Genomic DNA, 25,864 nt, shown 5'->3' with positions numbered 1-25,864 from the left:
CTACTTTTTTAAGCTTTTGACCAAAGTGACCACTTTGTATTCCTTCATAAACGTACATATTTTGGTCTAAGGATGTAGTCCCTATAATAAAATCTTATTTACGAGGTCGAAAACAGTTTTTGTAATATAAAGGCTTTAGGTCTCATATATATGAAGTGTGCTTGGGAGTTCTGAAAGGATCCACATTGGGGGCACTTCTATTTTTATTATTTATTAAGAATCTTGCCAAATTAATGTATTGCCAGAGTTTACTGTTATTGCAGATGATAGATGCTATCAAATTATTTACAAAAATAGATACTGAAGATGATTGTGAATTCCTTTGGGGAAATCTAATGCCAAATTAAGTTTCAGCATATAGCAAAAATAATTTCTGATTCTGCCAGATGGTTAGGTTTTATTTATCAAAACTGTTGACATTTTGAAAATGTTAAGTCAAAGTCAAAGTCAAACATAGCTTTATTGTTACATAACATAGTATGTTGTTAACAAAGCATTATATAAAACCTTAAAGATAGTTGACAACATAATCTTTTACAAAAATATAAAAATTTTAACAATTCTTACATACATAGAATATAGAACACAAGCAACACAATTAAAAAAGTAAAAGAAGAATAAAAAAAGAAAAAATAGATAAAGGGGTAGATGGTTAAAAAGCCTTCTGCCCCCGTACACAATGGAGGACTAAATCTGCTCATTTTTTGGCATAATTATTTATAATTATCCCAATCCCAGATAATTTTGGGTTAATGTATAAATTAGATAGGTCTTGGAGGGTCTTTCTGGTATTGTCTGCTTTAGTATATAGGTTGTTATGCTTTTTTATTTTATATACTTATATTTTTTTTTTGCTTTGCATATGCTAAAGTATGTACTTCAACATACTTTTATTATTTCTGTTTTCTTTTTTTTTACATCTATGTAACAACGAATTTTTTGATGAAGTAGGTAAGGGTGAGAAGGCGGTTTAAATAATTATTTAAAAATCTAATATAACCTCACTAAAAAGAACCTCACAATGTAATCTGACTCTCACAAAGTGGATTGTGGATTAAAAAGTATGACTTGTTTTAAAATCTAAATGTAAATAAGCATTAAATTTTTTTAGATTAATATTTAATTATTTCAATCAAATTTGATAATTTTATTAACTAAGTTTGTAAGATTTCAGTGGTGAAAAATAAATTATGAAAAGGGAATTTAATAAGTTACCTTTTATAATATGCTACAGTTTATTATAGTTTATAGAAGAGTTTTATGACATTGATTGAAATTTAAGCTAATTTCCTGCAGTTTTAGATTGTTGTCAATTTGTATTCATTTTATTTTTTACCATCTATTTTAGTTTCCAGTTTACCTGAGAGTATGAAAATATTATATTGTTGTGTGTATATGAATATTTTGCTATTGGTAAATTGCAAGGTAAATTGATCTTTCAAGTATTATGTTAAACAAGTAAGAATACCTCATTCTTCCTTTTCAAGAGTACAAAATTTTTTTAATAAAGACACAGTCAGTGTCACAAATCAAATAGCAAGGTTACATATATTTCAATAAAATTTAGAGCTTGAGCTAAAAAATACTAAAATTAAATATTTACAATGGTTAATTGTGTTTTATAGTTTTTATTTATTCTAACTCTATCTAAGAAGCTTGGAAAATTTAATTTTTTAGTCATTATTATTTTATGTGTTTGGGGTAAAAAAATTATAAAATATATTTGGCAAGAAATGATAAAATATATTTACGTTCAGAATCTGCAATAGTCACATGTGAATAATTGTGTTATCGTTTTTCCATACCAGACAGATGAGCAATCTTCCAGATGCAAAAATATAAACTTTTAAGCATTAATTCAAATACAGTGAAAGCAGTGAAAGAGGACACTCCCGGTTCCGTAACTTTTGTCCGCTTATGGGAGGTGTCCGTTTAAAAGAGAGTATGTGAGTATAGAGTATAAATAACGGGGTATATAATCATGAGGAAATGAGGTAATACATAATCATGAGGAAAATGAAACAGAAACTCACCACATCTTTAAAGTATGCATTTATTCTATATATCTATATGTATGTATACGCATACAAAAACATAAATGCTTCAATACATGGTACAAGAATTTTTAAAAAAATAACATTATTCTTTAGCTTTTTGAAAAAAGTTTTAAATGTTTGACGAAATTTCACCATCTTGTGCTGAAGGAGACAATTTTCGTAACAACTTTCTAAATTTTTTAAATGTTGAAATGCAATGAAATCATCTTTAGCAAATTTTTTCAATATAGAAATATGATTTAGAGCTTCCCCATATGAATTTATAGTTTTTGAACCTCTTAGTGAGTCCACCAGTTCCATTTCTTCTTCTGAGTCGTTTGGACTACCATATTCAAGTTGGCCTGGGCTTTCTACATCCAAATTCGAAAAGTTGTCAATGGCATTTTCTTCTGTTGTTATGTTATTGTCTAAGGCCAGGAAATCATCTAATTTCTGGGGGTCTGCTACTCCTAAATGTTCGGCATGTGGCAGTAACTGAGCAAGTGTCGCTAAGGGCAGGTCGTCTTTAGCATCGCAATAATTTTGCTCAGCAAATTCTGAGCTACATCCACTTTTTCTGAATCCAGCTTTGCCAAAACAGTTCTTAATTGTAGAGGAATTTACTTTATCCCATGCTGTTTTTATAAAATACAAAGCTTCTAACACATTAATAGACTTTGTAAGCTCAGATAAGCTTTGGACACCGTCAAGTTTTGTTAAAATATGTTTTAAAATCAAATGCCGATAATAAAAGTTCTGTATAATACCTTGATCCAAGGGCTGACAAATTAAAGTTGTGTTTGGCGGTAAAAATATAATTTTCACATTTTTCATTTTCAGATCACGAGGATGAGAGCATGCTTTGTCTAAAAATGTATTTATTTATTTAATAGACGGGATCAACCCCATTACAAAAAAAAATATTACAAAGTTCCATAGTTACACCTAACCATAACTTAAAATAGCTAAAATACAAATATGTTTTTACAGGCAAACCAACATAAAATCAACAGAAGAGTTTACACAATCTCTCTAATTTGATTCCTAAAACCAGACAAGCCAATGCCCACAACTTCAATATCCTCATTGTTTCGTTCTCTCTTCTTTTATTACTTTTTGCTAATTTTACTTATTTTTAGTTAACATAAGTTTTCTTTAAAGTTTAAGATATTTAATAATTAGTTCGGTAATACTTTGTTTATTTTGGTTTATTTACATTGATTTTGCATATAAAGGTTCACCCGGTATAACACACGCGTTTCTTGGTAAATTGTTAATATTTAAACTCGACCTGTCTTACATTTCCTTACTCTCTTCCTCCAATGTTCCTTCCATAAAGCCTTGCTTTTTTATCCTACTTTACCTTATGGACCCCTCGGGGCGAGAGGAGTAAGCTATTTGACCGAGGTCATCCGCCAAAATACGGAACAGGTGTGTGATACCGGAAAGTAGTAGTACTACGGCAATTATTGAATCGGTACCTAAATCTCATGCGAGATAATACCGAAGTGCATCACGTCTTCGTCGATTTAATGAAAGCTGATTGGGGTGTTCCTTATATCAACATCCTTTACTTCATTTATTACTAGGGTAAGTCGAGTCACTCTTTTTCCTTTTACGTCAAATTGTGTCTCTTCTTATTTCGTTTCGATTTTATTTCGCTCATTACATAATCACTAAGGGTGTGCGTCGAAAACAGAAGGATCAACTTATTTCAGTGTGACTGAAGCAGCGTCCCTATTTCTTTACAGTCTGGCCTTGATAACTTGATATATAATTAAGATCGAAATAAGCTTGATTTAAGTAATTAAACATATATTATAAACAGGCCCGAAACACTCATGGTTGATAATATTTAAGGTTCTTTCGATAGGGGAGTGAGTGGCATAGTTGGTACTGTGAAAAGGCAAAGCAAATAGTCGGTTTCGTCTCAAGAGTCTTGAGGGGACATTGAAGCTAATTCTACCGAGAAGGTCGGGGCACACAATCAGACCATTAAGAAGCTTAAATACAAAGGTTAAATCACCACGAATACGTCTTTCTCTCAATGTTGTCATAGCCAGCACTTCCCGTGCATCATCATAAACATGATCGTTCGGTATTTCCAAATTTAATTTAAATAGACAAAATCTCAAAAACTTATTCTGAATCCTTTCAAGGGCCAGACAGCTGTTCATGTAATAGGGGGACCATATCATTGAGCCATACTCCAATAAAGAAACCACCAAAGACATGTACACTCTCTTACAGGTCTCGACTGATAGCTCTCGACAGAACACTGGAGGACCTAACCACTATATTATTTATGTGTATATTAAAATTTAAATGATCGTCAAAATAAATGCCAAGATCCTTGATTGTATCAGAATACTGAACAGGGCTTCCCTCTATATTGTATGTTGTTACAACTTTTTTACTTCTTTTGTGAAAACTAATATAATTACATTTCTTTATGTTTAAGAATAAGATATTGTTGACACACCAATCATTTAGCCTATTCAGGTCATTCTGTAACAAAATTTGGTCTTTGGGAGTCTGGATTACTCTATAAAATTTCAGGTCATCTGCAAACAATAAAAAGGCACTAGTTTCAAAACATGTAGCTATATCATTAATGAAAATGTTAAAGAGCAATGGTGAGCAGTGTCCACCCTGAGGTACACCAGAACATACATTGATATTGCTGGATCTCCAATTTAACCTGGTAACCGGCCAGACAAGAAGCTTGTGAACCAGGCAACTATATGATTGGAGAAACCAAACACTCTAAGTTTCTCCTGCAAGATTCTGTGATCGACTCTATCAAAAGCCTTGGAGAAGTCTGTATAAATCACATCCATCTCCAAGGCATCCAACAGATCCTGCTGATAGATCAACAAGTTAGTGATCGTAGATCTGCCCGAACTAAACCCATGCTGCTAATTGAGCAACAGCTCCTTGCAATAGAAATAAATTTGGTCTTAGATAAGACTGTCCAACAGTTTTGGAATGGCCGACTGGATGCAAACGCCCCTATTGTTGCCTATTTGGTCATTATCATCTGATTTAAATATTGGTACCACAAAACTATGCTTCCATAATGACGGAAAGAGTGCTGAGCCAAGGGATTTCTGAAAAAGGAAGAATAGAGGGCAAGAAACAGTACAGACACATTTTTGTAAAAAATAGTTTGGTATCCCATCAGGACCTGAACTAACTTTGGCCTTTAATTTTAAAATTTTATCAAAAATCAAACCAACAGACAGTTGGGGATTAGGAATTGTCATATTTTCTCCCACCTGTTGACCCATATAATAATTGTTATTTTTATTTATATTAGTATTGTAGACAGTTGAAAAAATCTGGGCAAAACCCTCCGCTATCTGTTCGCAACCAGAAAATTCATTATCACCATAATACATTGAATTTGGAATTTTATTTACCGCCTTCCTACTGTTGAGGTGATACAAAAACCTTTTAGGGTCAGTACACAGTAATTGGTCTAAATTTGAAATATAATCACGGTAGCAAATATTCGTTAAAGTTTTGCACCTCGCCCTGAGATTAGAAAAAGTGACATAATCAGATTGATCACGAGTACTGATGTAAATCTTGTGAGCAATCTTCTTCTGTGTTACTAGATATTTAAGTTCACCTGAGAACCACTTGGGAAAATCAGACATCTTATATCTTTTGAGAGGAACAAAAAGGGCTATTGCCATATTTAAAATGTGATAGAATTGAGAGACAGCTATGTTAATATCAGTCGTGTTCAGTATTGTAGTCCAGTCAATTTCAGACAAGTAATTATTAATGCCATCATAATCTGCAAGCTTAAAATCATAATAAAATTCTACATACTCTACATTTGGCTTGAATTCACCACACAAATCTAATTGAAAGTTGTACGCTTTGTGGTTTTGAGATTTATCAAAAAGGTTGTTGATTGCTTCTGTTACCACAAGATTACTTTTATAAGTGAAGATCAGATCCAAATAAACCAATCTATCATTAGGTATTGTTATTTTTTGAAAAAAATTCAAATAAGCATAAAACTGACCTAGAGTTAAACCTGGAGAGTTAGCACTGCACTCAACCACAGCGCCAAGATTGTCACTCCCCCAGCAAGCATCTGGTACATTAAAATCACCAAAGACATAAAATTTGTAATCAGAATACTCCTGCTGGAGAATATCTATCAAGTGGCAATGGCTTTCATACAAACTAATTTCAGAATTAGGGGGAATATAAACCCCTCCAATAATAAGATTATTGTTACCCACTTTACATGATATAAACAATTGTTCCACAGAATCATATGCCAACTTTATCCTTTTAGAACTAATTCTATCACTTATATATATTAATACTCCCCCACCTCGGTTCTTACTGCTAGTGACACGAGATCTATCACAGCGGAACAGGTTAAATGATTTTACAGCCAACTCAGCATCAGAGAATCTATCAGAGAGCCAACTCTCCACAAACACCAACACACTGTATTGAGAACATAAAACTAGTTTACGGAGTTCTTCAATTTTAGTCCTCAAACCACCAACATTAAAACAAAATACTTGTATTGGGGCTAAACAGTGTTTTTTCTTGTATTCTCAGATTTATAAGTATCAGTAGTCGTAGCGATATATGGTGCATCATTTTTATATTTAATTGAAAGATTTGTTTCACCACCATTCTTCCTTCTATTGAGTTCAGTGACCACCCGTTTGATGCACTCTCTCTGCATCATGGTTAAATCACCTTTAATTTTATATGTATGATTCCCAGGCACCTTTCGTCCAGCCGACAGTATATCCTTAACTATCCTGCTCTCGGAAAACACTACCTTAAGTGGCCGAACATAATTATCTCTTTGCTTTCCCAATCTAATAACCTTGCCCATTTTGTCTACAGCCGATTCTTTGTTTATAGATAACAGAAGTTCAGATACCTTTTGCTGATCATCTTGGATTCTGTCTTGAATTTTATTACAATTGGATTCAGGTGCATTGTATACTATAATATTGTTAGCCCTCAGTGCTCTATCGTTGACTTCAGTTAAAACAGTATCCATACTAGTCGATTTCTTCTTAAAAATAAAAGAACTTGCCTCTTTTGGATTCCCATTTTCCGGTCGAATTCCAGTAACCACTCAGACATGATTTCTCGCGTCATCCATGCCTTTTTGTTGGATTTCGAAGTCGCTGGTAGATCCTTAATAGCAACGTTTTTTAAAACACGGGGACGAGCTGCTTTCCCGATCACAATCAAATCGCATTTTTCACCTGCCATATTTGCACAGAATAAAATGGTTAGTCTATCTTTAGACAACTTTCCACCCACACATGTTTCTCCTTTAAGGGACAGAGTTTTGTCGGGCAATGCGCGAAAAAAAAGTCCACTTTCATCTGCGTTGTACACGTCTTCTGGTTTGTGGCCAAGCAACATGGACGGAAGTTTCTCCAAAAGTTGTGACACATCAACTTGATTTACTGCAGCAGCTTCGCCAGATATGCATTTGAAACTCACACTATGTCTCTTGCGCCACTTTTGCAGCCACCGGTCAGCGTCGGATGCACTGAAATTATTATAGCCCAAAGTAATGGCGATTTCTTTAACTTTCATTTTCACTAACGGCCCTGAGATTGGAATGTTCTGACTTCTAGCTTTCACAAACCACTCAAAACATATTTTGTCTATAGCAAAACCTTCCTTTTTTAAAAAATCCTTTTTTTAATTTATATTAGTTCCTGATTGCCATTTACTCCTGATATCTTCCTTATTTTAGGCAATTTCAGCTGCTTGCGTTTTCCCTATATTAAACCTCTTTTCCAAATGACGAACTGAAACACTTTCTCTGTCTAATATGTTAACAACTTCCATCTTTTCCTTTAACGAGAACATCCTTTTTTTTTTGTGCCATTTTACAATAATAAAATATCTCAATCAACTATGAATTTGCCTGAACTGAAGATAAACCACAAGATTACATACTGGCTAGCCAACGAAATGCGTAAATGGGGAATCACCTAATATAAATTGGGGAATTACCGAATTTTATGTATGTAGATAATATATGTGCATTGCAATAAGCAGAACTAAAAATCGTCCGGGTATTAGAGTTTCATGTCCGCTTATGGGAGATTTTTTGATCACATACAGAAAAATCTAGTGTCTGCATCCGTTTATAAGAGCGTCCGCTTATTGGAATGCATTTAACATTGAAAATGATATGCTGAAATTCGGTTCCAGGAACTTTGTCTGGTTAAAAGAGATGTCCACTTATAGGATAGGATATACTATAGGAGGACCTCTATGGGATTATAGACTGTCCACAAGGAGAGCTTTCACTGTATTTACAAAACATTTTTGAGTGACTCACTTTCTTCTTTGCAGCACCCAAAGGCATTTCTAAAAACCAACATGTTTGTATTTAGAACATTCCTGAATATATAGTAATACTCATATTCATAGCATAACTGTATTTTACATTCAAGCATAAAGATCTTTGTAGTAAATAAAAACACATAAAAAGTAATATAGGATGCTATAGAAAGGTAATACTGGATAGAATCGAAGATGACAAGAAAGTGTTACAAGATGTCTTTAAGCTGATGAAGGTAGATCGAGGACTCGATAAAGTTGAAAAAGTTCTTAGAATTGGCACTATAAGGACAGGCTCATGCAGGCCATTAAAAGTGGTCTGTACTGAACAGGCTTTTGTTAAAGAGGTGTTAAAAGTTAAGAAAAAATTGTCGGGGACTAAGTACAGCATTAATCTAGATCAGACGATGATGCAAAGAGACCAGTTTAGGAAGGTCAAAACTGAGCTGCAAGAGAGGAATGCCGAAGAAAATGATAGGTACATCAATGGATGTCCCAAGGTTGTAAGGAAAGACAGCCTGAGAGATAACACACGTAACACGAGAAAAAACTAGCCAATACCCCATTACAAATGTATTACCAGAATGTCAGAGGGCTTCGTACCAAAATTGCTGAGTTGAAGTTAATGTTGGATTGTTCAAGTTATGATATTATTGTTATTACGGAGAGTTGGTTGAATGAGGACATTTTTTCGGAAGAACTTAGTTGCTGTAATTACAGTATATTTTGTGCTGATAGAAATGTGCAGATTACATCAAAGAGTAGAGGTGGTGGAGTGCTAATACTGGTAAAAAATCACATACAAGCTTCAATCATTAAAAAGACAGAATCTCACTTTGAACAGCTGTTTTTAGTTATGTAAATGTTCAGGATCAAGTTTTATAGTTGGCGGTGTATATATTCCCCCAGGGTCCTCTAATGATATCTATAGTGATCACTGCATCACAATTGAAGAAATCTGTTCTATGTATCCTAGCACTAAGTTTTACATGATGGGTGACTTCAATTTGCCAGGGGTACATTGGTCAAATGCTCATAATGGGGTCCAAGTAGACGATATTAACATTATGGTGTCAGAGTTCTATAACATTTTAAATTTTGGTATACAATGTTTTGTGCCTCAAAAAAAATATAAGACATTTAGCTTTCCTCCATATTTTTCTACCGAATTAAGAAGATTGGTATTTTTTTCAAAAAAAGTAAGCATAAAAAATACCAACTATTCCATGATGAAAGAGATTATCGTGAATTTACTGTTCTGAGAGCTCAGTGTAAAGGGTTAAGTCAAGAGTGCTACAGAAATTATCTTGCTACTTTGAATGAGAACTTGACTAATAATCTAAAAAATTTTTGGAAGTTCGTTAATAAGAAAAGAGCATCTAACATTGTACCAGGGGAAATGTTTTTAGATAATAGTGTTGCAACTGATGGTCAGCAGATTGTTGATTTATTCGCTACTCACTTTTCTGCAGTCTATTCAAATGCAAACACAACCCCACCCGAAAAGTCTTTTAGCCAAATTAATATTGACTGTCCTGTCATAAGTCTGGCGGAGGTGTTTGATAAGCTGGGGGCTTTGCCTAATAAGTTAATGATTGGTCCAGATGGAATCCCCAATATTCTTTTAAAAAACTGTCGATATGCACTATCACAGCCACTATGTAAACTTTTTAACTTATCTCTTATTTCTGGAACATTTCCAGACATATGGAAAGAAGGTTATATTTCTCCTATTTTTAAATCAGGGTCGAGGGATGATGTCAGAAATTATCGTTGTGTGTCCATAGTGTCATCCAACCCCAAAAATTTTTGACAGCCTTATGTTTGCCCATTTAGATTGGCAATGTAGAGAAATTATTGTTGAGGAACAGCATGGTTTTAGAGGTGGTCGGTCCACTCTTACAAATTTACTCATATACCACAACAAGTTGTCAGATGCCTTGGAGAGGGGGTATCAAATTGATGCTGTATATACAGACTTCTCCAAGGCGTTTGACAAGGTAAATCATTTGTTATTGATTGAAAAATTGAGAAATATAGGTTTTTCTGATAGATTGCTAAAATGGTTGCTTAGCTTTCTTAGTGATAGAAAGCAAGTGATTAAACTTGGTAATTTTATATCTAAGGTGATTGAAGTTTGTTCTGGAGTGCCACAAGGTGGACACTGCTCACCTTTACTATTTAGTTTGTTTGTTAATGACCTTAGGGATGTCTTGGAGTATTGTGAATTTTTAATGTTTGCTGATGTCCTCAAACTTTTCTTGGTTATTATGAATGAACTTGATATCAGCCTCTTACAGAAAGATCTTGATAGCCTTTCTCTGTGGTGTCAAAATAATTTGTTGGATTTGAATATTAATAAATGCTTCCAAATTTCATTTCATAGGAAAAAAAGTAGGATACCATCATTTTACACACTTAACGGCCAGAAACTTCAATTGAAGGATGTTGCTAAGGATTTAGGAATACTGTTTGACACGAAATTAAACTTCTGCAATCATATAGACCAAATAGTAGTAAAAGCTAATAGAATGTTGGGTTTTACGCTTAGAAATTGTGAGGGGTTATCATTGCAGGCTGTCAAATCTGTATATGTGGGATTGGTACGATCACAGCTTGAGTATGGCTCAATTATCTGGACTCCCCAGTATAATGTCTATAAGTCATTACTGGAGAGTGTGCAAAACAAATTTTTAAGATATTATAACTACATGTTTAATTTAGATCTTATTGCTAATCATGATTATTCCCAAATATTGAATTATGTTAAGTGTTTGTCTTTGGATAAAAGAAGAACAATGTTTGACATCTGTTTTATCTATAAGTTGTTGAATGGTATTACATCCTGTCCAGATTTACTTTCCCAGGTTAAATTTTCTATTCCTCAGAGAACACTTAGACAAAACAATTTATTTCATATTAGGTTCCATAGAACCAATTATGGTAAAAACTCTTTTTTGGAGAGATCTCTAGATTTTTTGGATCAGGAGGAGAGGCTAGATGTTTTTAGCAATTCATATAGGTCTTTTAAGGGTAGTTTAATGAAAATTTTGAATACTTAGTATTGTTCAATTAATATTTTTAATTAATATGTTGTTTGATGGGTAAACCAAGTGAGAATTTATGTTCCTAATTTATTAGTTAATACAAAGATATTTTTTTTTGTTTATTTACTTTAGAGTCTTTTTTTTTAGTAAAGTACTTAACTCTTAATAGTTTAAGTAAGGATTATTAATTATTGACATAACTGTATTTTATAATTAATTTTTTTTTGTAATTGGGGTTTCCCGTTTAATGAATAAAAAAAAAAATATATAAGAATCAAAAGATGAAACATCAATAAACCTTAGATTTGAACCTTAAAATATTGACTTACCCTACATTTGTCAGTAGTAATATCCTCAGTTAATGAAATAGTACCAGGAATGGGTTTGATGGGAAATAAGTCCACACCAATAATAATACTGGAGACAGGCATGTTTTGCTTTGCCACCTGCATCCATCCTCCAGGAGCTGCACACAGATCCAGACATACTCTTGACTTTTGTAAGAACTCAAACTTCCTGTTTAGCTGAATTAATTTGAAGGCAGCACGGGATCTAAAACCTGGAAATTACATATTTATAGAAAAGATAAAACAAAAACATGTAAATGAATTATAATAGAAAACATGTACTATTGTGGTAGGAAATTTAGATGTAAGTTCAATGATTTTAGTTACCTATTTTGTTGTATTTAAGAATTATTGGAGGTCAATTTAAATAATCAAAGGTATCATTAAAATTAATAATTTATTCACAATATAAATGTTACTATATTGATATCTCACCTGTTTCCTTGGCTAAGTGATAAAACTTATCCTTTCTCTGTTTTCCAATTTTCGACTTTTTCCCCATAATTGACTATTTTCCGATAGATTTTTCTAAAATACAAGTTTGGGAAATCAAATCACAAAACCATAATATTCAAAACAAAACGTGCGGAAAGTGAGGTTATGGCCACGAGCATGTTGACATCTCCTTAATAAAGAATGGCCTACTGTAAGAATGTAGCAACCAAACCATTAATTTATTACATTAGAGAATTTCTAGAAAACACAGAAACAGTAACTTTCTAGCATTTGTAATTTTGTTGATAAGTTTTTATTTATTTCTTTAATTGCATGAAATAACGCTAGGCTACATAAAATAAACAGGCTACCCAGTAAATACCATAGAGTAATTAAAAGTAATATTCATTTCTCTATGCACGAAAGCTTAAATAGTAAAAACTCGAATTAAAAGAAGAGCAGAATGATCATAATGCTCCTAACCTCATTACGTTATCTGGCGACGTTGCCGTCCCTGAAATTATTTTTTAATACTGCCATTTGTCAATAAAAAAAACTAACGCATGAGTATAAATAAATAAAAAAACTGTATTTTGAAGATAAAAAATAAGGAAAGCCAACTAATATTGATTATAACGCATCTGAACATTGCTCAATTTTTTTTGCTTATTGTAAGAATTAGCAATGTGGCAACCTGTAGTTATTTTATTAAACGAAAAGTAAACAAGCCACTAGTCAAGAAAACCAAAGGTCGAGCTTGATGATCCCAGCAGTAAATACTTAAGTTTCATATTATAATATTACTCTTCATTTTCGTATTGTTTTTTGAAATAATTTAGGTGTTGAGTCCGGTTCATTCCTTAAAAACATTTTCATAAATATCTGGCAAAATATCCTTGTAAATCAGTAGTTATTTTAATAAGAAAATGTCCCTCTTATCAAAACCCATTATCCATGCACTTAGCTTCTATTTTGGACAATTATACGAACACCCGATCAGAACCAAAGCTGTTAGCTGGTAAGCAAATTTCTGTATTTATAGAAATGGCAGTACAAGACTTAGTTAATTAGATTAGCAAATAGAATTCATTCATAAAAGTTCTTGTTCAAAGTCCACATCATCTGATAATGATTATTATTTTATCAATTTTTCATATCAAGATCACATATTTATAAAATTCATGTATTAATAAAAAACATTTGGTAATGTTATGCCAAGAAAAGTAGTGTGTGAAATGTATTACGATTTTATTTACGATTTACCAATAATAAAATGGTGAGTTCTTGTAGTCATTAACTATAGCAGTTTTTTATAATTATATATTTTTTTACTTGATTTACAATTTAATAGCTTGAATATTTGTTTATCTTTAACAGTTATTCTAATATTGATGATTAAATTCAGTATTTAATCATATACTTTTTTGCCTATTTTTGTATTACAACATTGAGTATTTTCATGGAAAATTGCTACTTGCATGCCTTTGGCCTCCAACAGGGGATCTGTCACTAGCACCTAGGCTTTGATCCTTCACTGGATCTACTCATCTATTATTAAACGTTTCCATAAGGGGAGTATCTTAGTATATATATTTGATTATTGGACTTTATGATACAATTTGAGGCCAAGAGGACTGCATAGAGGCTTTGGCAAAATCAGTGTATTTGTCATTGTTTGAGTTTTAAACTGCTCTTTGTTATCCAAAGAAAAGTGGTTTCCCTTTATAGATCTTATTTTATTAAAACATATCCAACTTGTCACAGCCATCCGCTCGGAATTTCCCTTTATACATATTAACAATTTAATTTAATTTTTTTTAAATGACTATTTATTTAGGACATCAAATCAGATTACAATAAATCTTGCACCAAGGCCTCAGATTATTTAAATACGACACAGATAGCAGTTTTTATTTTAATTATTGTAACAAAATTTAATTTTTTTTTGTTTAGCCGTCCTGGTTTTTCTAGAAAACTCGCTAGGTTATGATACATACCTTTTCATTTGTCTTTTCAATTAAGTATTTAGTATAAAATGAAATATTTTTATACTGTAGTAAACCAGAGAGTGCTGTCCTTTTTTTGTATGTGCATAGTTAGCTTTAAGTCCTTTATTTGTTCTTATATTTGTTTGTTCACTTGATGATTGGATCTGAGTCCATTAAAGCCAAATTAAATCCAACTAGCCAAATTCTTGCCTGTGCTTGGTATAGGTAGGACAATCATTTTTATGATAGCTCTGCACCCAATTTGACAGAGTGCCTGGTACCAAGAAGTACCCTTCAGAATCTTAACATTAGGCAGATAACCAGGCTGTTTCCCATATAAAGCAGTGGTTTTTTTCTAAATGCCAATTATTTATTGAATAATGAATATAATCGGTCTCAGTTTAAAACACTTTTACTCAGGGATTCTACAGCAAATGATGCTGTCCTATTTGCTTATATCTATTTAAGCAAATAGATTGATTTGATACAACAAATATATATATTAATATTACACAATATTGTGTAATACTATAAAATAGAAAAAACAGTACAGATATAATAAAAATTCTCAGTAGCAAATTAGTCACATTGATGATTAAATAATAGATACTTTTTTTTTTAAATTCTACACTGCAAACAGATCTATTACATTAAATCAAAATTAGAGCTAAAGTACTCCTCAAAGGAGCCACAACAAACCTAACTGTTCAAAGGAATAAAAAGAAAAAAATGCTTTCATGCACTTTCTATTAAGGGTATAATTTAGATAGGTCTATATTTATTATTGTTTTTTTAACTGACTTGTGAACACAAATGTATTTAATATATTAATTATATTGTAATATTGTATTGTATCAACAGTTTACAACTAATTCAAGATCTAATTCACCGAATTCAATTCAAATATTTGTTTTAGCTAGTAGTCATTGTAAAAACTGGTCAGTGGTCCAATTTATATTCCTCCTCAATTGCCTATAGATTGCAATGAGAAATTGTTTAAATGAGTCATAACTATGGTGATATTGTGCTAAAAGCTGCTTTTAACCTACCAAGTAGAGTGGTTCTTGTTGTAGATTCTTAAACTATTGTGTAGTCATCCATTTTTCCCATATTTTTAATATTTAAGAGAGATAGAAAAAATTCAGGAAATTTATTAGCGATTGGGATGATTCAAAGTAGTATCACAAAAGGTCTGGTAAATTTATAAGTGAAATAATAAGACACTAAAATAATAACCACAATATTCTAAAAAGGACCAAAACCTATGATTTAACAGACTAATGTGTTATACAAGGTTTAACTAAAAAATTTAAACATTTAACTAATACACACAAATGACACATCCAAGATCCTCATAATTTTATTCTCAAAAACATTGAATGAGCTCCCAAAGGATAAAACATATTATTCTTTGTAATATTTCACTTTGTTTTTACATCTTTAGAATGTTTTACAAAATAAGTTTGAAAGAATGTAGTATACAGAATCACTAAAACCTAAGAAATATACTGGACTTAAGATTAGCTAAACACTTTTCACAATCAAGTATAAAATTACATACAAAAATCTCATCCATTCTTTCCAAACAAACCAATAAACAAAATTGATGAAAACAAATAAAACACAGTCACAGTCTCACAACCTATGATAAATGGCTACTTGTGTTTTGTTTCAGTTAGAGCATCATTAGGCCTAAAATGAAGATTATAAGTCTAGACAAAATTAAATTTAAATAAAAAACCGTTAAAAGCCATATCCCAACATTTATACTATGTATGTAAATAGACACAAATTTCTAGGTATATATAATTATAAAAAAAAAAAGTAGAACTTAACAATATAGAGAACGCTGAGAATCAAACCTGGTAACACAAGATTAGAAGAATTATTGTAAAAACCTATAGACTATCTAGAACTAATAGTAATTTACTTAAATGTCATCATGATTATTAAATGTAAGCTGAAGATTACATTTGATAAGATTACGCTGAAGATTTCAACATTATCTAATGATTAATAAATGGTTAGGAAACACTGATTTTGTATCACTCATCTCAGTATTTTTATATTTTTCAAAAAACAGAAACAGGAAACAGTAGAGATTTTTTTACCAGATTGGCCAATGTATACTGATGAATGTAAACCCCTGATTTAGAAAACATGCTTGCCTAGTCTACCACACTGACCACATGGTTCTTTAAATTATTGACTCTCTTAAAAGCAATTTTGACATTTAAGGAGTTAACAAATTTAGTTAAATTTAAGGAGATTGAACAAGAAAAGGACAGGGATCAGAACTTTTTGTGTTTTTATTATGAACTAGGTTCTAGCTCAATTTATATTTAATTTTAATTTTAATAAGGAGAAATCCTTAGACAGAGGTATATTAAACAGTTTATAGAAAAAGGAATTGAAAGAGGCAAATGTGTAAGAATAGAGAGAATTGGAAGAGTACTGAATGACATTATCGGTAGTGGTGGGCTTTCAATATATTTTAAAAATAAGTTTGCTGTTGCATTTCTTAATTAAAAGGTCTAGAAAAGGCAGAGTACCTACCAACTTGTTCTTCTTCAATAGTGAAAGAAATATTTAGCTGTAAGCAATTTACACAAATCTAAGAAAATTTGGTAAGTCTACCTCCCTGCCATTCCAGACCAAAAATGTCGCCCACATACATCTTATATCAAAAGTCAAAATCAAGTTTATTGTGCATTAATATAGCATATATACACAAAAGGTGTTATTCGCGTAAAACGATCTTCCATAACACCATACATTATATATACAATTACGGTACTCTTAAAAAAAACAATAATAAGAAGCAAACAGTTAAATAAAAGTAAATATACAGACAACTTAAGCCTACTAACACAACCCAGACGTAGAGTATTGAGAAGAGGAAAAAAATTAAGTTATCATCTATTGTAAAAACTTGGTGTATTGATTTTTAAGAGAATAATGACTAGAGCCAGCCACCAGCAAATAATTTGAATTAAGAAATTCCACCGCATGGTAGGCAAAACAGTTTTCAAATTTTGTTGTGCGATGAAAGGGAATATCAACATTAGCCACATTTCTAAGCTCAAGATTATGTAAAGCACCCCTTGCAGTAAAGTATTCTGTAAGATAAGATGGAGAGTTGTGTTTTACAATTCGATATACAAACATAGAAAAGTGGAGGTCAACATGAAAATTGTATTTTAAATGTTTATTATTGATATACGCATACACATATTTTGAACTAATTGTATTTTAGTTTTATATTCTTCTGTGAGGTAGCTGTAGTAAACCTCGTTACAGTAGTCTAGCTGTGGCAGGATTAAGTATTCCACCAAGAGGTATTTAATATGGTCAGGAAGAACATATTTAAAAGAATAAAGGCTCTTCAATTTTAAGTAAACCAAGCACAGCTTCTTCAAAACATGCTGCCGAAAACTCATCGCAACATCCATTACAAGGCCCAGATTTCTAGCATATTCAAAGACAGGATAATTATTCCTTTTATATGAATGGTTGTAAAATTGAACCTAATGAACTTAGCCCTGATGGCCTCGGATCCAATAATCAGGTGTACAGTTTTCTTTGGCATTAAGCAACAAACCATGCCCAGAAGACCAGTCTGAGACCTTGTCCAGATCAACATTGACACCAGCAAGTCCCCTGCAAGAATCTTCAGGATAAAATGAACATAGAAGCTGAGTGTCATCAGCATATAGATGTGATGAGCATTGATGAATCTGAGATGGTAAGTCAGCAGTAAAAAAGTAGGGGTCAAGAATGGACCCCTGAGGCACTTCATGTTGAAGATATTGAATGTCAGACCTAGTCCTATCAAGGTCTACAACTTGCCTTCTATGCTTGCATGAGATAATCCAATATGATGAGAAAATCCAAAAAAGTGCAGCTTAGCAATCAGCATATCATCATATCATGTTAATAAGGCCTTACTATAATCTAAAAGTACCAGACAGGAGACCTTTGATTCATCTATGTTTTAAAAAATGCAACTAGTAACCCTGCTAAGTGCTGGTGCTGTGCTATGACAAGCTCTAAATCCACACTGAACATTTGGCAGTATGTGTTCAGAGTGAACAAAATCGTTCATCATATCGGAAACCAGTCTTTCAAGCATTTTCACAAGGATCGTCAAGAGGCTAATTAGTCGTAATTGCCCGACATATATAGTTAACCGACATGTGTAGTCTTGGGCAGTGGCTTTACTAATACTGTTTTCCACGTGATAGGATATTTGCCATGATATAACATGAGACAATCCCCAAACCTACCCTCAACTATTTTTCTTTTTAGGCGACTCATGCAAATCTCACTCAGGAGAGAATAAACCCATAGCCCAACCAGAGATTAGTTTTAAAATTTTGTTGTCAAACTGGAAATAATTCTGGTTGATTACCATTTTGAGAAAGTCTAAAAGATCACCAATGATCATTCAATTAAGAGATGTTTTTAATAGAAGAATTCTTACTAACTCTACACATTCTGTAGGAGGGATGCTGTGAAATACATCCAAAGAAATAAGTTGTTTAGAGTCTTGAGGGATATTATGATTTTTTTAGGCTGTTGGTCAAATCCATAGAATTCTTAAATGAATGAACACTTTTAAAGATTGTAACTTTTTTCAGAACACTATTTAGCCAAGAAGAGAGATTGTAGCTTGGAGAAGTAAAAAAAACAAACCACTGGTCTTACGGGAATATTGGTTTTGTGGATTTTAGGAAGACCAAATAGGATTAGCAGATACAGTTTTTCTTTTTTAGTGTTTTTTTTTTTTGAAGAGTTAAGCTACACTTGCCCAACATTTGTTTAACTTTCGGTTTGACCCCGAAATCCACCAATATAAGGTGTAAAACAACAACTAAATCATCAAAAACTGCTGTCGACGTCGCCAGAACAATTTGGTTAGAGGAAGAAGTTGAGTTCCATTATAGGACTACACTACATAATTCTTTAGTTCTTTAACACTAAAAAAAAAAAACTGTTTCAGAATTCTAGAACTCGCGATTCTGTATGGTCTTCCTAAAATCCACAAGATCAATATTTCCATAAGACCAGTTGTTTTTTTCTTTTCTTTTGTTAACTATTTATGCCCCAGTCTATCTTTCTTCTTGGTCAAAAAGCGTTCTGAGAGAAGTGACTATAACTTTAAAAGTGTTAATTCGACTCAGAATTCTGTGGATCTGACCAACAGTCTAAAAAATTTTCCTCAAAGATCAAAACTTATTTCTTTGGATGTAAAAAAGATTTTTTCCCAGAATCCCTCGACAAACTGCTTAGAGTTAGTAAGAACTCTTCTATTAAAAACATCTCTCAGTTGAATGGTCAAAACTTTTAGACTTTTTCAGATTTTTTTCCAGCTTGACAACAAAAGTCCAGTTTGGTTATGAGTTCATGTTTCTCTCCTCTCCTAGGCGAAAGTTTTCATAAATCACCTATAAAGAAAAATAGTTGAGATTAGGTTGAGGGAAAACATCTTGTCGAACTTGCATTGTCTTATTTATTTAATGTAACACGACGTTTCGGTTGGTAAGTATCTCCAACCGTTATCAAGTGTAAACTGACAGCAAACTGCTATTCTATAGGCTTATATACTAGATGTGTGCAGCGATGTGGAAAGGAAAGTCATCCGTGAAAAGAGTTGGGGGGAGGACACGCCTCTCTCTAGATCCTACACTGTCCTGAGAGTAGATGCTTCCAGATGTTGGGTACATCGACGCTTGGCTGGCTGAAGATCCCCTGATTTTGTGAAATGAAAACTGCCTTTACGAACTTCCTCTTCCGCAAGTGCTGTTCCTTATGCAGAATCTTGGCTTCTGACCAATGGATATTGTGTCCATTATGCCACGCGTGCTCTGCTATTCCGGATTTGGAAACCTCTCCTCTTTGGGTCCAGCTGCGATGTTCCTTCGCTCTGACTTCTAGGGGGCGCTTCATTTCACCTATGTATGAGTCACCGCACTCACATGGGATCTGGTAGACGCAATTTTTGGTATCCAACAGGCCATCTGGTTTGGTCTTTGATACCACGCTTCTGATAGTGGTGCTAGATCTAAAGACAGTTCTAATATTGTACTTGCTGGCAATGCGTCGGATTTGTTCTGATGTACCCCTAATGTAAGGTATGGGTAGAAGTCTGGTTGTCGTGGTGGCCTCGTCCCTGATTTGATTTGGACGCGTCCTTTGGATGGTCCTACTTATTAGCTTCTTTGGATATCCATTCTGTTGTAGGTCTTTGTAGATGGTATCCACTTCAGTCTTGAGATCCTCGTCGCCTCTACAGATGGTTCGAGCTCTATTGTAGAGGGATCTTATGATGCCTACTTTGGTGGATGGACTCATAGTGAAGATACTGGCCCGTGTGTGTTGGTTTTCTATAAACTGAAGTTTGTAGATTTCCACCGACTTTTTTAACGAGGACATCTAGGAAAGGTAGAGCTGAGTTCTTCTCTGTCTCCATCGTGAACTTGATTGTTGGTCTGAAGTTGTTGAGGTGAAGCAGAAAATCCTGAAGTGCTTTTTCCTCTTTGTCCCAGATGATGAAGGTGTCGTCCACATATCGAAGCCAGAGCTTGGGTTTACAATGGGAGGCATCTATTGCATGTTCCTCGAACCATTCCATGAAGATGTTTGCTATTACTGGGGAAAGAGATGAACCCATTGGAAGTCCTTCGTCTTGGGCGTAGAATATCCTTGACCTGAAAGTAAGAATTACGAAGACAGATCTCCAAAAGTTCCATCACCCCGTCCAGAGGCAGTGTGGTCCGAGTTGAGAAAGCTGCATCCTTACTTAGTTTGTCTCGGATGATGTTAAGAGACTCTCCTATGGGTACATTGGTGTAGAGACTTTCGACATCAAAACTCACCCATCTGTCATTGGTCTCGACTTCGATCGAGTTTCGCACGAAAGACGCTGCATTTCCCTGGATCGGTCTAATGATCTCCAAGAGGAATTTCGAGAGTTCTGATGTCGGCGAATTTGTAGAGCTCTTGGGTAGTCCGTATAGGTGTGGAGGTTTGCTATAATGTGGTGTCAGCCTAGAGCGTACCGCATCCGACAATGTTGAGGAGTACTTCTTAAGTGCTCTGTAAATTTGACCTTCTATGGTTGTCGTCGGATCCATAGATAGTAGCCTGTATTCGCCTTTGTTCAAAACTTCCTCAACCTTGTTTTCGTAGGTTTCCAGGTCCATAACCACAGTTGTATTGCCCTTATCTGCAGGAAGAATTTTGATGTTCTTTTCACTTTTGAGATTCCTGAGAGCTGTTTCCTCTTCTTTGCTGATGTTCTGCGAAGGTTTCTGTTTTTTAAGTGAGTCCAGAGCAATCCTTACCTCGTGTCGAAATAAGAAATAATAATATAATAATTAAATAAATAAGACAATGCAAGTTCGACAAGATGTTTTCACTGTACCATTGTCTAGCACCTTCAAAAACAGTTAGGTTGAGGGTTATTTCACGGTATATAAGAGGTGTGTGTATGACATTTTTATAATCTGGAATGGCAGGACGGAAGACTTATAAAATTTTCCTTAGATTTGTAAATTTCTTACGTCCAAATATTTCTTTCACTATTGAAGAAGAACAAGATGGTACTCTGCCTTTTCGAGATCTTCTAATTAAAAGATGCTACAGCAAACTTAATTTTGAAATATATCGTAGGCCCTCCGATAATGTCATTCAGTACTCATCCAATTCTCTCTATTCTTACAAATTTACCTCTTTCAATTCCCTTTTTATAGACTGTTTAATATCCCCTTGTATTAAGTAGCATTCGCAAATGAGTGGAATATTATAACGCATATTACTTTTAGCAACGAATTTTCCCTTCACTTAATAAATAAATTATATTATACATTTTTAAATAAATAAATATAAGAACACAAAAAGTTCCTGTAGATCCCTGTCCTTTTTTGGTTCAATCACCTTAAATTTAGCTAGATTATGTAACTCTAATTTAAGCAGCCAGTTGGTCAGTGTTGTGGACAAGGCAGGAGGCAGGCATGTTTTCTAACTTAGGGGTTTACTTCCTAAAGTGTGGGGATTGTAACGCAGTATACATTGGCTAATCTGGTAGAAAAATCTCTACACACATTAAAGACCATGTAGCGTTTTTTAAAAAAATATAAAAATACCGTTAGTACCGGTCAGTTATACAAAATTAGCGTTTGCTAACCATTTACTAACCACTACTCATAATTTTTCTCCGGGGGTGGGGGCTGAAGTACTTCAGGAAGCTTTTTACCTGCCCTAAAGGTAAAACGTTTCACCTTCTGGAGAAAATGGAAATTGCGAATGCTAAAGAGTCCCGTTCGCGTGTGTATAAATAAGGTTTTTACTTTCAAGCCAAATCTCATTTTTAACAATTTAATTTAATATTTTTTATCATTGTCCCTACTATTATACAGGGTGTTCGGCACATAAAACGACAACATTTTTTCGCATATTCTTGGAGTCATTTAAAAGCTTTTTACCCTAATACCTTGGGTCCTAAAGACCGGCACGATCTCCAGACCTAACTTCTTTAGACTTTTACGTCTGGGGGCGGGCCAAAGCTTTAGTTTATGCTACGGAGGTGCCTAGTTTAGTTTATGCCCGGAGGTACGAGAAAGGTATTAATTGAAAGGATAAACGCTGCTTTTGGAACAATGCGAGAAAAAAAGCGCTTATCTACCGTAACTATTCAAGTACGAAAGAGATGTCGAACGCGCATTAGGAATAGAGGACAACAATTCGAATAAAATTTATAACAAGGAAATAGTTACTTAGGTAATTAATGTTAATTTTAAGTTAAACTTTTCTTCAAATAAACAATCAAAAACCATAGTTGATTTTTTTAAATTCTGATCGATTTCCGCTCTTGTTACAGAATACTGTATTTTTTGAACCATGCATTTTTTTAATTAATAATAAGCACACCGTCAGAAAGGTCAATAATTGGCGAGAATTTATTAAACTGAAATGAAGCTCCTAATTCCTGCTACTTTTTTTTAATGTAACTTTGACGTTGATTTTTTTCAAACAATTACTGACTGTTAAATAAAAAACTTCGTATGTCCCTTTAGGACAAATCAGTCGAAACAAAAGCTGTTATAACTCCTATAAAGCTGTTATAACTATTTAAATACCATAGATTAGGAAATATTATTTTTCAAAAATCGTAATTTTATTGTCACTAGTAAAAAAGTTATATGGTTTTAAAGACGAAATTTTAAGTAATTTAAGAAAAAACATTAAAAAATTCATATCTTCGTAACAGTAACTTTTAGGACCCAAGGTATTAGGGTAAAAAGCTTTCAAATGACCCCAAGAATATGCCAAAAATTTTGTCGGTTTATGTGCCGAACACCCTGTACAAACTAGAAATCTTTACTTTACGTTTGATAATTATGATGACATTTACGTAGTTAAGTATTAGTTCTACATAGTCCATAGACTTTACACTCATACTTCTAATCTGGTACCACACCAGGTTCGATTCTTGGTGAGTCTATGTTGTTGAGTTCTACTTTTTAATTTATTTATTTTTATAATTATAACTTAGATTTTTTTTTATTTATGTATTATGAATGTTGTGAAATGGCTTTTAAAGGTTTTTAGTGTTTTTTATTTAAATTTAATTTTGTTTAGACTGATGCTGATGTTCTAGCTAGAGCGAAACACGTGTAGCTATAATTATCATATATTGTGAGACCATGACTCTCTGAGGAGTTTTGTCTGGTTATGATTATGTATAATTTCTATACCAATTCAATAGTTTCAAGGTCATAATATTATGCACATAACGGTTATAATCACGATACTTAAATTGATTTTTTTACGAAAATCATTTTAATAAATACATTTCCACCATTTTAAATGTCAGGTTAGGAAAAAGTAATAAATTTTATTGGACATTGAGGAATATCTCTTTCTATTTATAAACTAAAAATTTACATACTTTTTTTGTAAATTGTTTATTTTTTATGCTTGGGTCAAAAAGGTAACATAAAAGTGTGGACCTTTAAAGGTGATAAAGTTTTTACTTTCTGATAAATTTATAGGTAAAATAATAAGATCAAAATATTCTCAAAAGTACCAAAACCTATTATTAATTAACACACTGATGGGTTATACAAGGTTTAACTAAAATACGTAAACATTTAACTAATAGGCCTTACATTAATGACTCATCTGAGATCCTCAAAGCTTAATTTTTAAAAGCTCGATTTAATACGCTCTCACGATACAGATAAAAGATATTATCTTTTATAATATTTAACTTTGTTCATGCATCTGAAGATTTTACATAAAATATGTTATATTCTAAACAGATTTTTTTCCAGAATTAAATTTGAAAGAATTTATTTTAGACATAATCTTCAAAACCTAAGAAATATACTGGATTTAATATTATCTAAACACTCTAATTGTATAAGATTCAAATATGAAATTACTATTTCTCATTAATAACAAACTATAATGGATGTGGTTTTCACTATCAATTACTTTATTTAATAAATATATTTCCACCAGTTTAAATGTGTTAGGAAAAAGTATTAAATTTTGTTAGACATTAAGGAATATCCCTTTCTCTATATAAACTAAAAATGAAGATAGTTTATTTGTAAAGTATTCATCTGTTATGATCACCTTATCACCTTTAAAGGTGGTCAGGTTTTTACTTAAAATTTAAACCAGATTAATAGTACATAACAGATTACTGTATATTTAAAATTATTCCTTATTGCATGTTAATATATGGCTAATTTTATTCATTTTAAATATTAAGTAGTATATTAAGTGCCTAGAAATTTGTACCAAAATTATCAATATCAAAATTTCAGTTGTGTTGTTGCCCTAGCAGGCAACTATGCTTCCCAAAGGATTTCTGGTGTCAAGCTGATTGACATTCATAGTTTAGCTGCTTATGGAGTTTATGGGTAAAAACAGTTTTACATTTTAGAGATTCTGTATTGATCTACACTTATTTTACTTTAGACTTCTATTTGGTGGTACCATCCCACACTTCTTTTACTCATTTTTGGAATATGCAGTACCAGATGGAGCCTCATTTCCTGTTGCTAGAAAACTGATTTTGGAAAGACTCGTATACTCACCTCTGTATCAAGTAATGTTATTAATTGTTAATGTATTAATTAGCCTTAAAATAAACATTCTTGTAGGCATTTGCCTTGTATATGATTGCAAGACTAGAAGGTAAAGACCATAAAACTGCTGTTGAGCAATTAAGAGGTTTATACTGGACAGTACTCACCACTAGTTGGAAATATCTGACCGTTCTACAGCTTTTGAATGTCAGTATAGTGCCACCAATGGTAAGAGCAACTCTGATTTTGTAAATTTAAATTATTTTAACTTATATTTTTTTTCCAGTTACGGGTTTTGGTAGTAAACCTAATAGGTTTCTTCTGGATTATTTACTTGGCAAACCAAAGGCGCCAACAAGAACTCGCCAAATCCAAATAATTCATATTCATAAAATCATTCCGTTTTATTTTTATCGTTGTAGGTGGATTTTGGTTGATGTTGTTTACATTTTTGTATGTTGTTATTGTTTTATAATAATTGTTTTAGGATTTAACAAAATAATGTGAAAATATAGCATTTACAAATTAATATAAAAAATATTTCTTTAA

At 32.8% G+C, this 25,864-nt stretch overlaps 2 protein-coding genes across 3 annotated transcripts in view; one reads left to right on the top strand and one right to left on the bottom strand.

Annotated features, from left to right (window-relative positions):
* The window catches only part of LOC126741990 (pre-rRNA 2'-O-ribose RNA methyltransferase FTSJ3), a 30,877-nt gene extending 18,335 nt beyond the window's left edge, over nucleotides 1-12,542 (bottom strand). The window contains exons 1-2 of the mRNA XM_050448509.1: nucleotides 12,226-12,542; nucleotides 11,773-12,002 (exon numbers count right to left, since the gene is read on the bottom strand). Coding sequence (XP_050304466.1) covers nucleotides 11,773-12,002; nucleotides 12,226-12,292 — 297 coding nt within the window. The 5' untranslated portion in view covers nucleotides 12,293-12,542. The remainder of the gene's footprint in view (nucleotides 1-11,772; nucleotides 12,003-12,225) is intronic.
* Nucleotides 12,543-12,837: 295 nt separating this feature from the next.
* Nucleotides 12,838-25,864, top strand: LOC126741991 (peroxisomal membrane protein 2). Of its 2 annotated transcripts, none has more exons than XM_050448510.1 (5): nucleotides 12,838-13,243; nucleotides 25,052-25,147; nucleotides 25,206-25,335; nucleotides 25,391-25,543; nucleotides 25,602-25,864. In XM_050448510.1, exons 1-5 carry the CDS (start codon nucleotides 13,152-13,154, stop codon nucleotides 25,692-25,694), a joined length of 564 nt encoding a protein of 187 aa, XP_050304467.1. In that variant the 5' UTR covers nucleotides 12,838-13,151; the 3' UTR covers nucleotides 25,695-25,864. The 2 variants fall into 2 exon arrangements, with proteins under 2 accessions (XP_050304467.1, XP_050304468.1); XM_050448511.1 differs by lacking the exon at nucleotides 12,838-13,243 and adding an exon at nucleotides 13,355-13,501.

Source organism: Anthonomus grandis, chromosome 11, assembly GCF_022605725.1.
Source record: "Anthonomus grandis grandis chromosome 11, icAntGran1.3, whole genome shotgun sequence".
Lineage (NCBI taxonomy): Eukaryota > Metazoa > Arthropoda > Insecta > Coleoptera > Curculionidae > Anthonomus > Anthonomus grandis.
Note: the sequence above shows the minus strand (reverse complement) of the source record. Positions and strands in the feature narration are given on the sequence as shown.

What these genes read in the sequence shown, in the direction of transcription:
- LOC126741991 (XM_050448510.1), top strand. Translation starts at nt 13,152, where the DNA reads ATGTCCCTCTTATCAAAACCCATTATCCATGCACTTAGCTTCTATTTT. An exon ending in AGAACCAAAGCTGTTAGCTG is followed by an intron (nt 13,244 to 25,051) that starts GTAAGCAAATTT and finishes TCAAAATTTCAG; the next exon opens with TTGTGTTGTTGCCCTAGCAG. An exon ending in GCTGCTTATGGAGTTTATGG is followed by an intron (nt 25,148 to 25,205) that starts GTAAAAACAGTT and finishes ATTTTACTTTAG; the next exon opens with ACTTCTATTTGGTGGTACCA.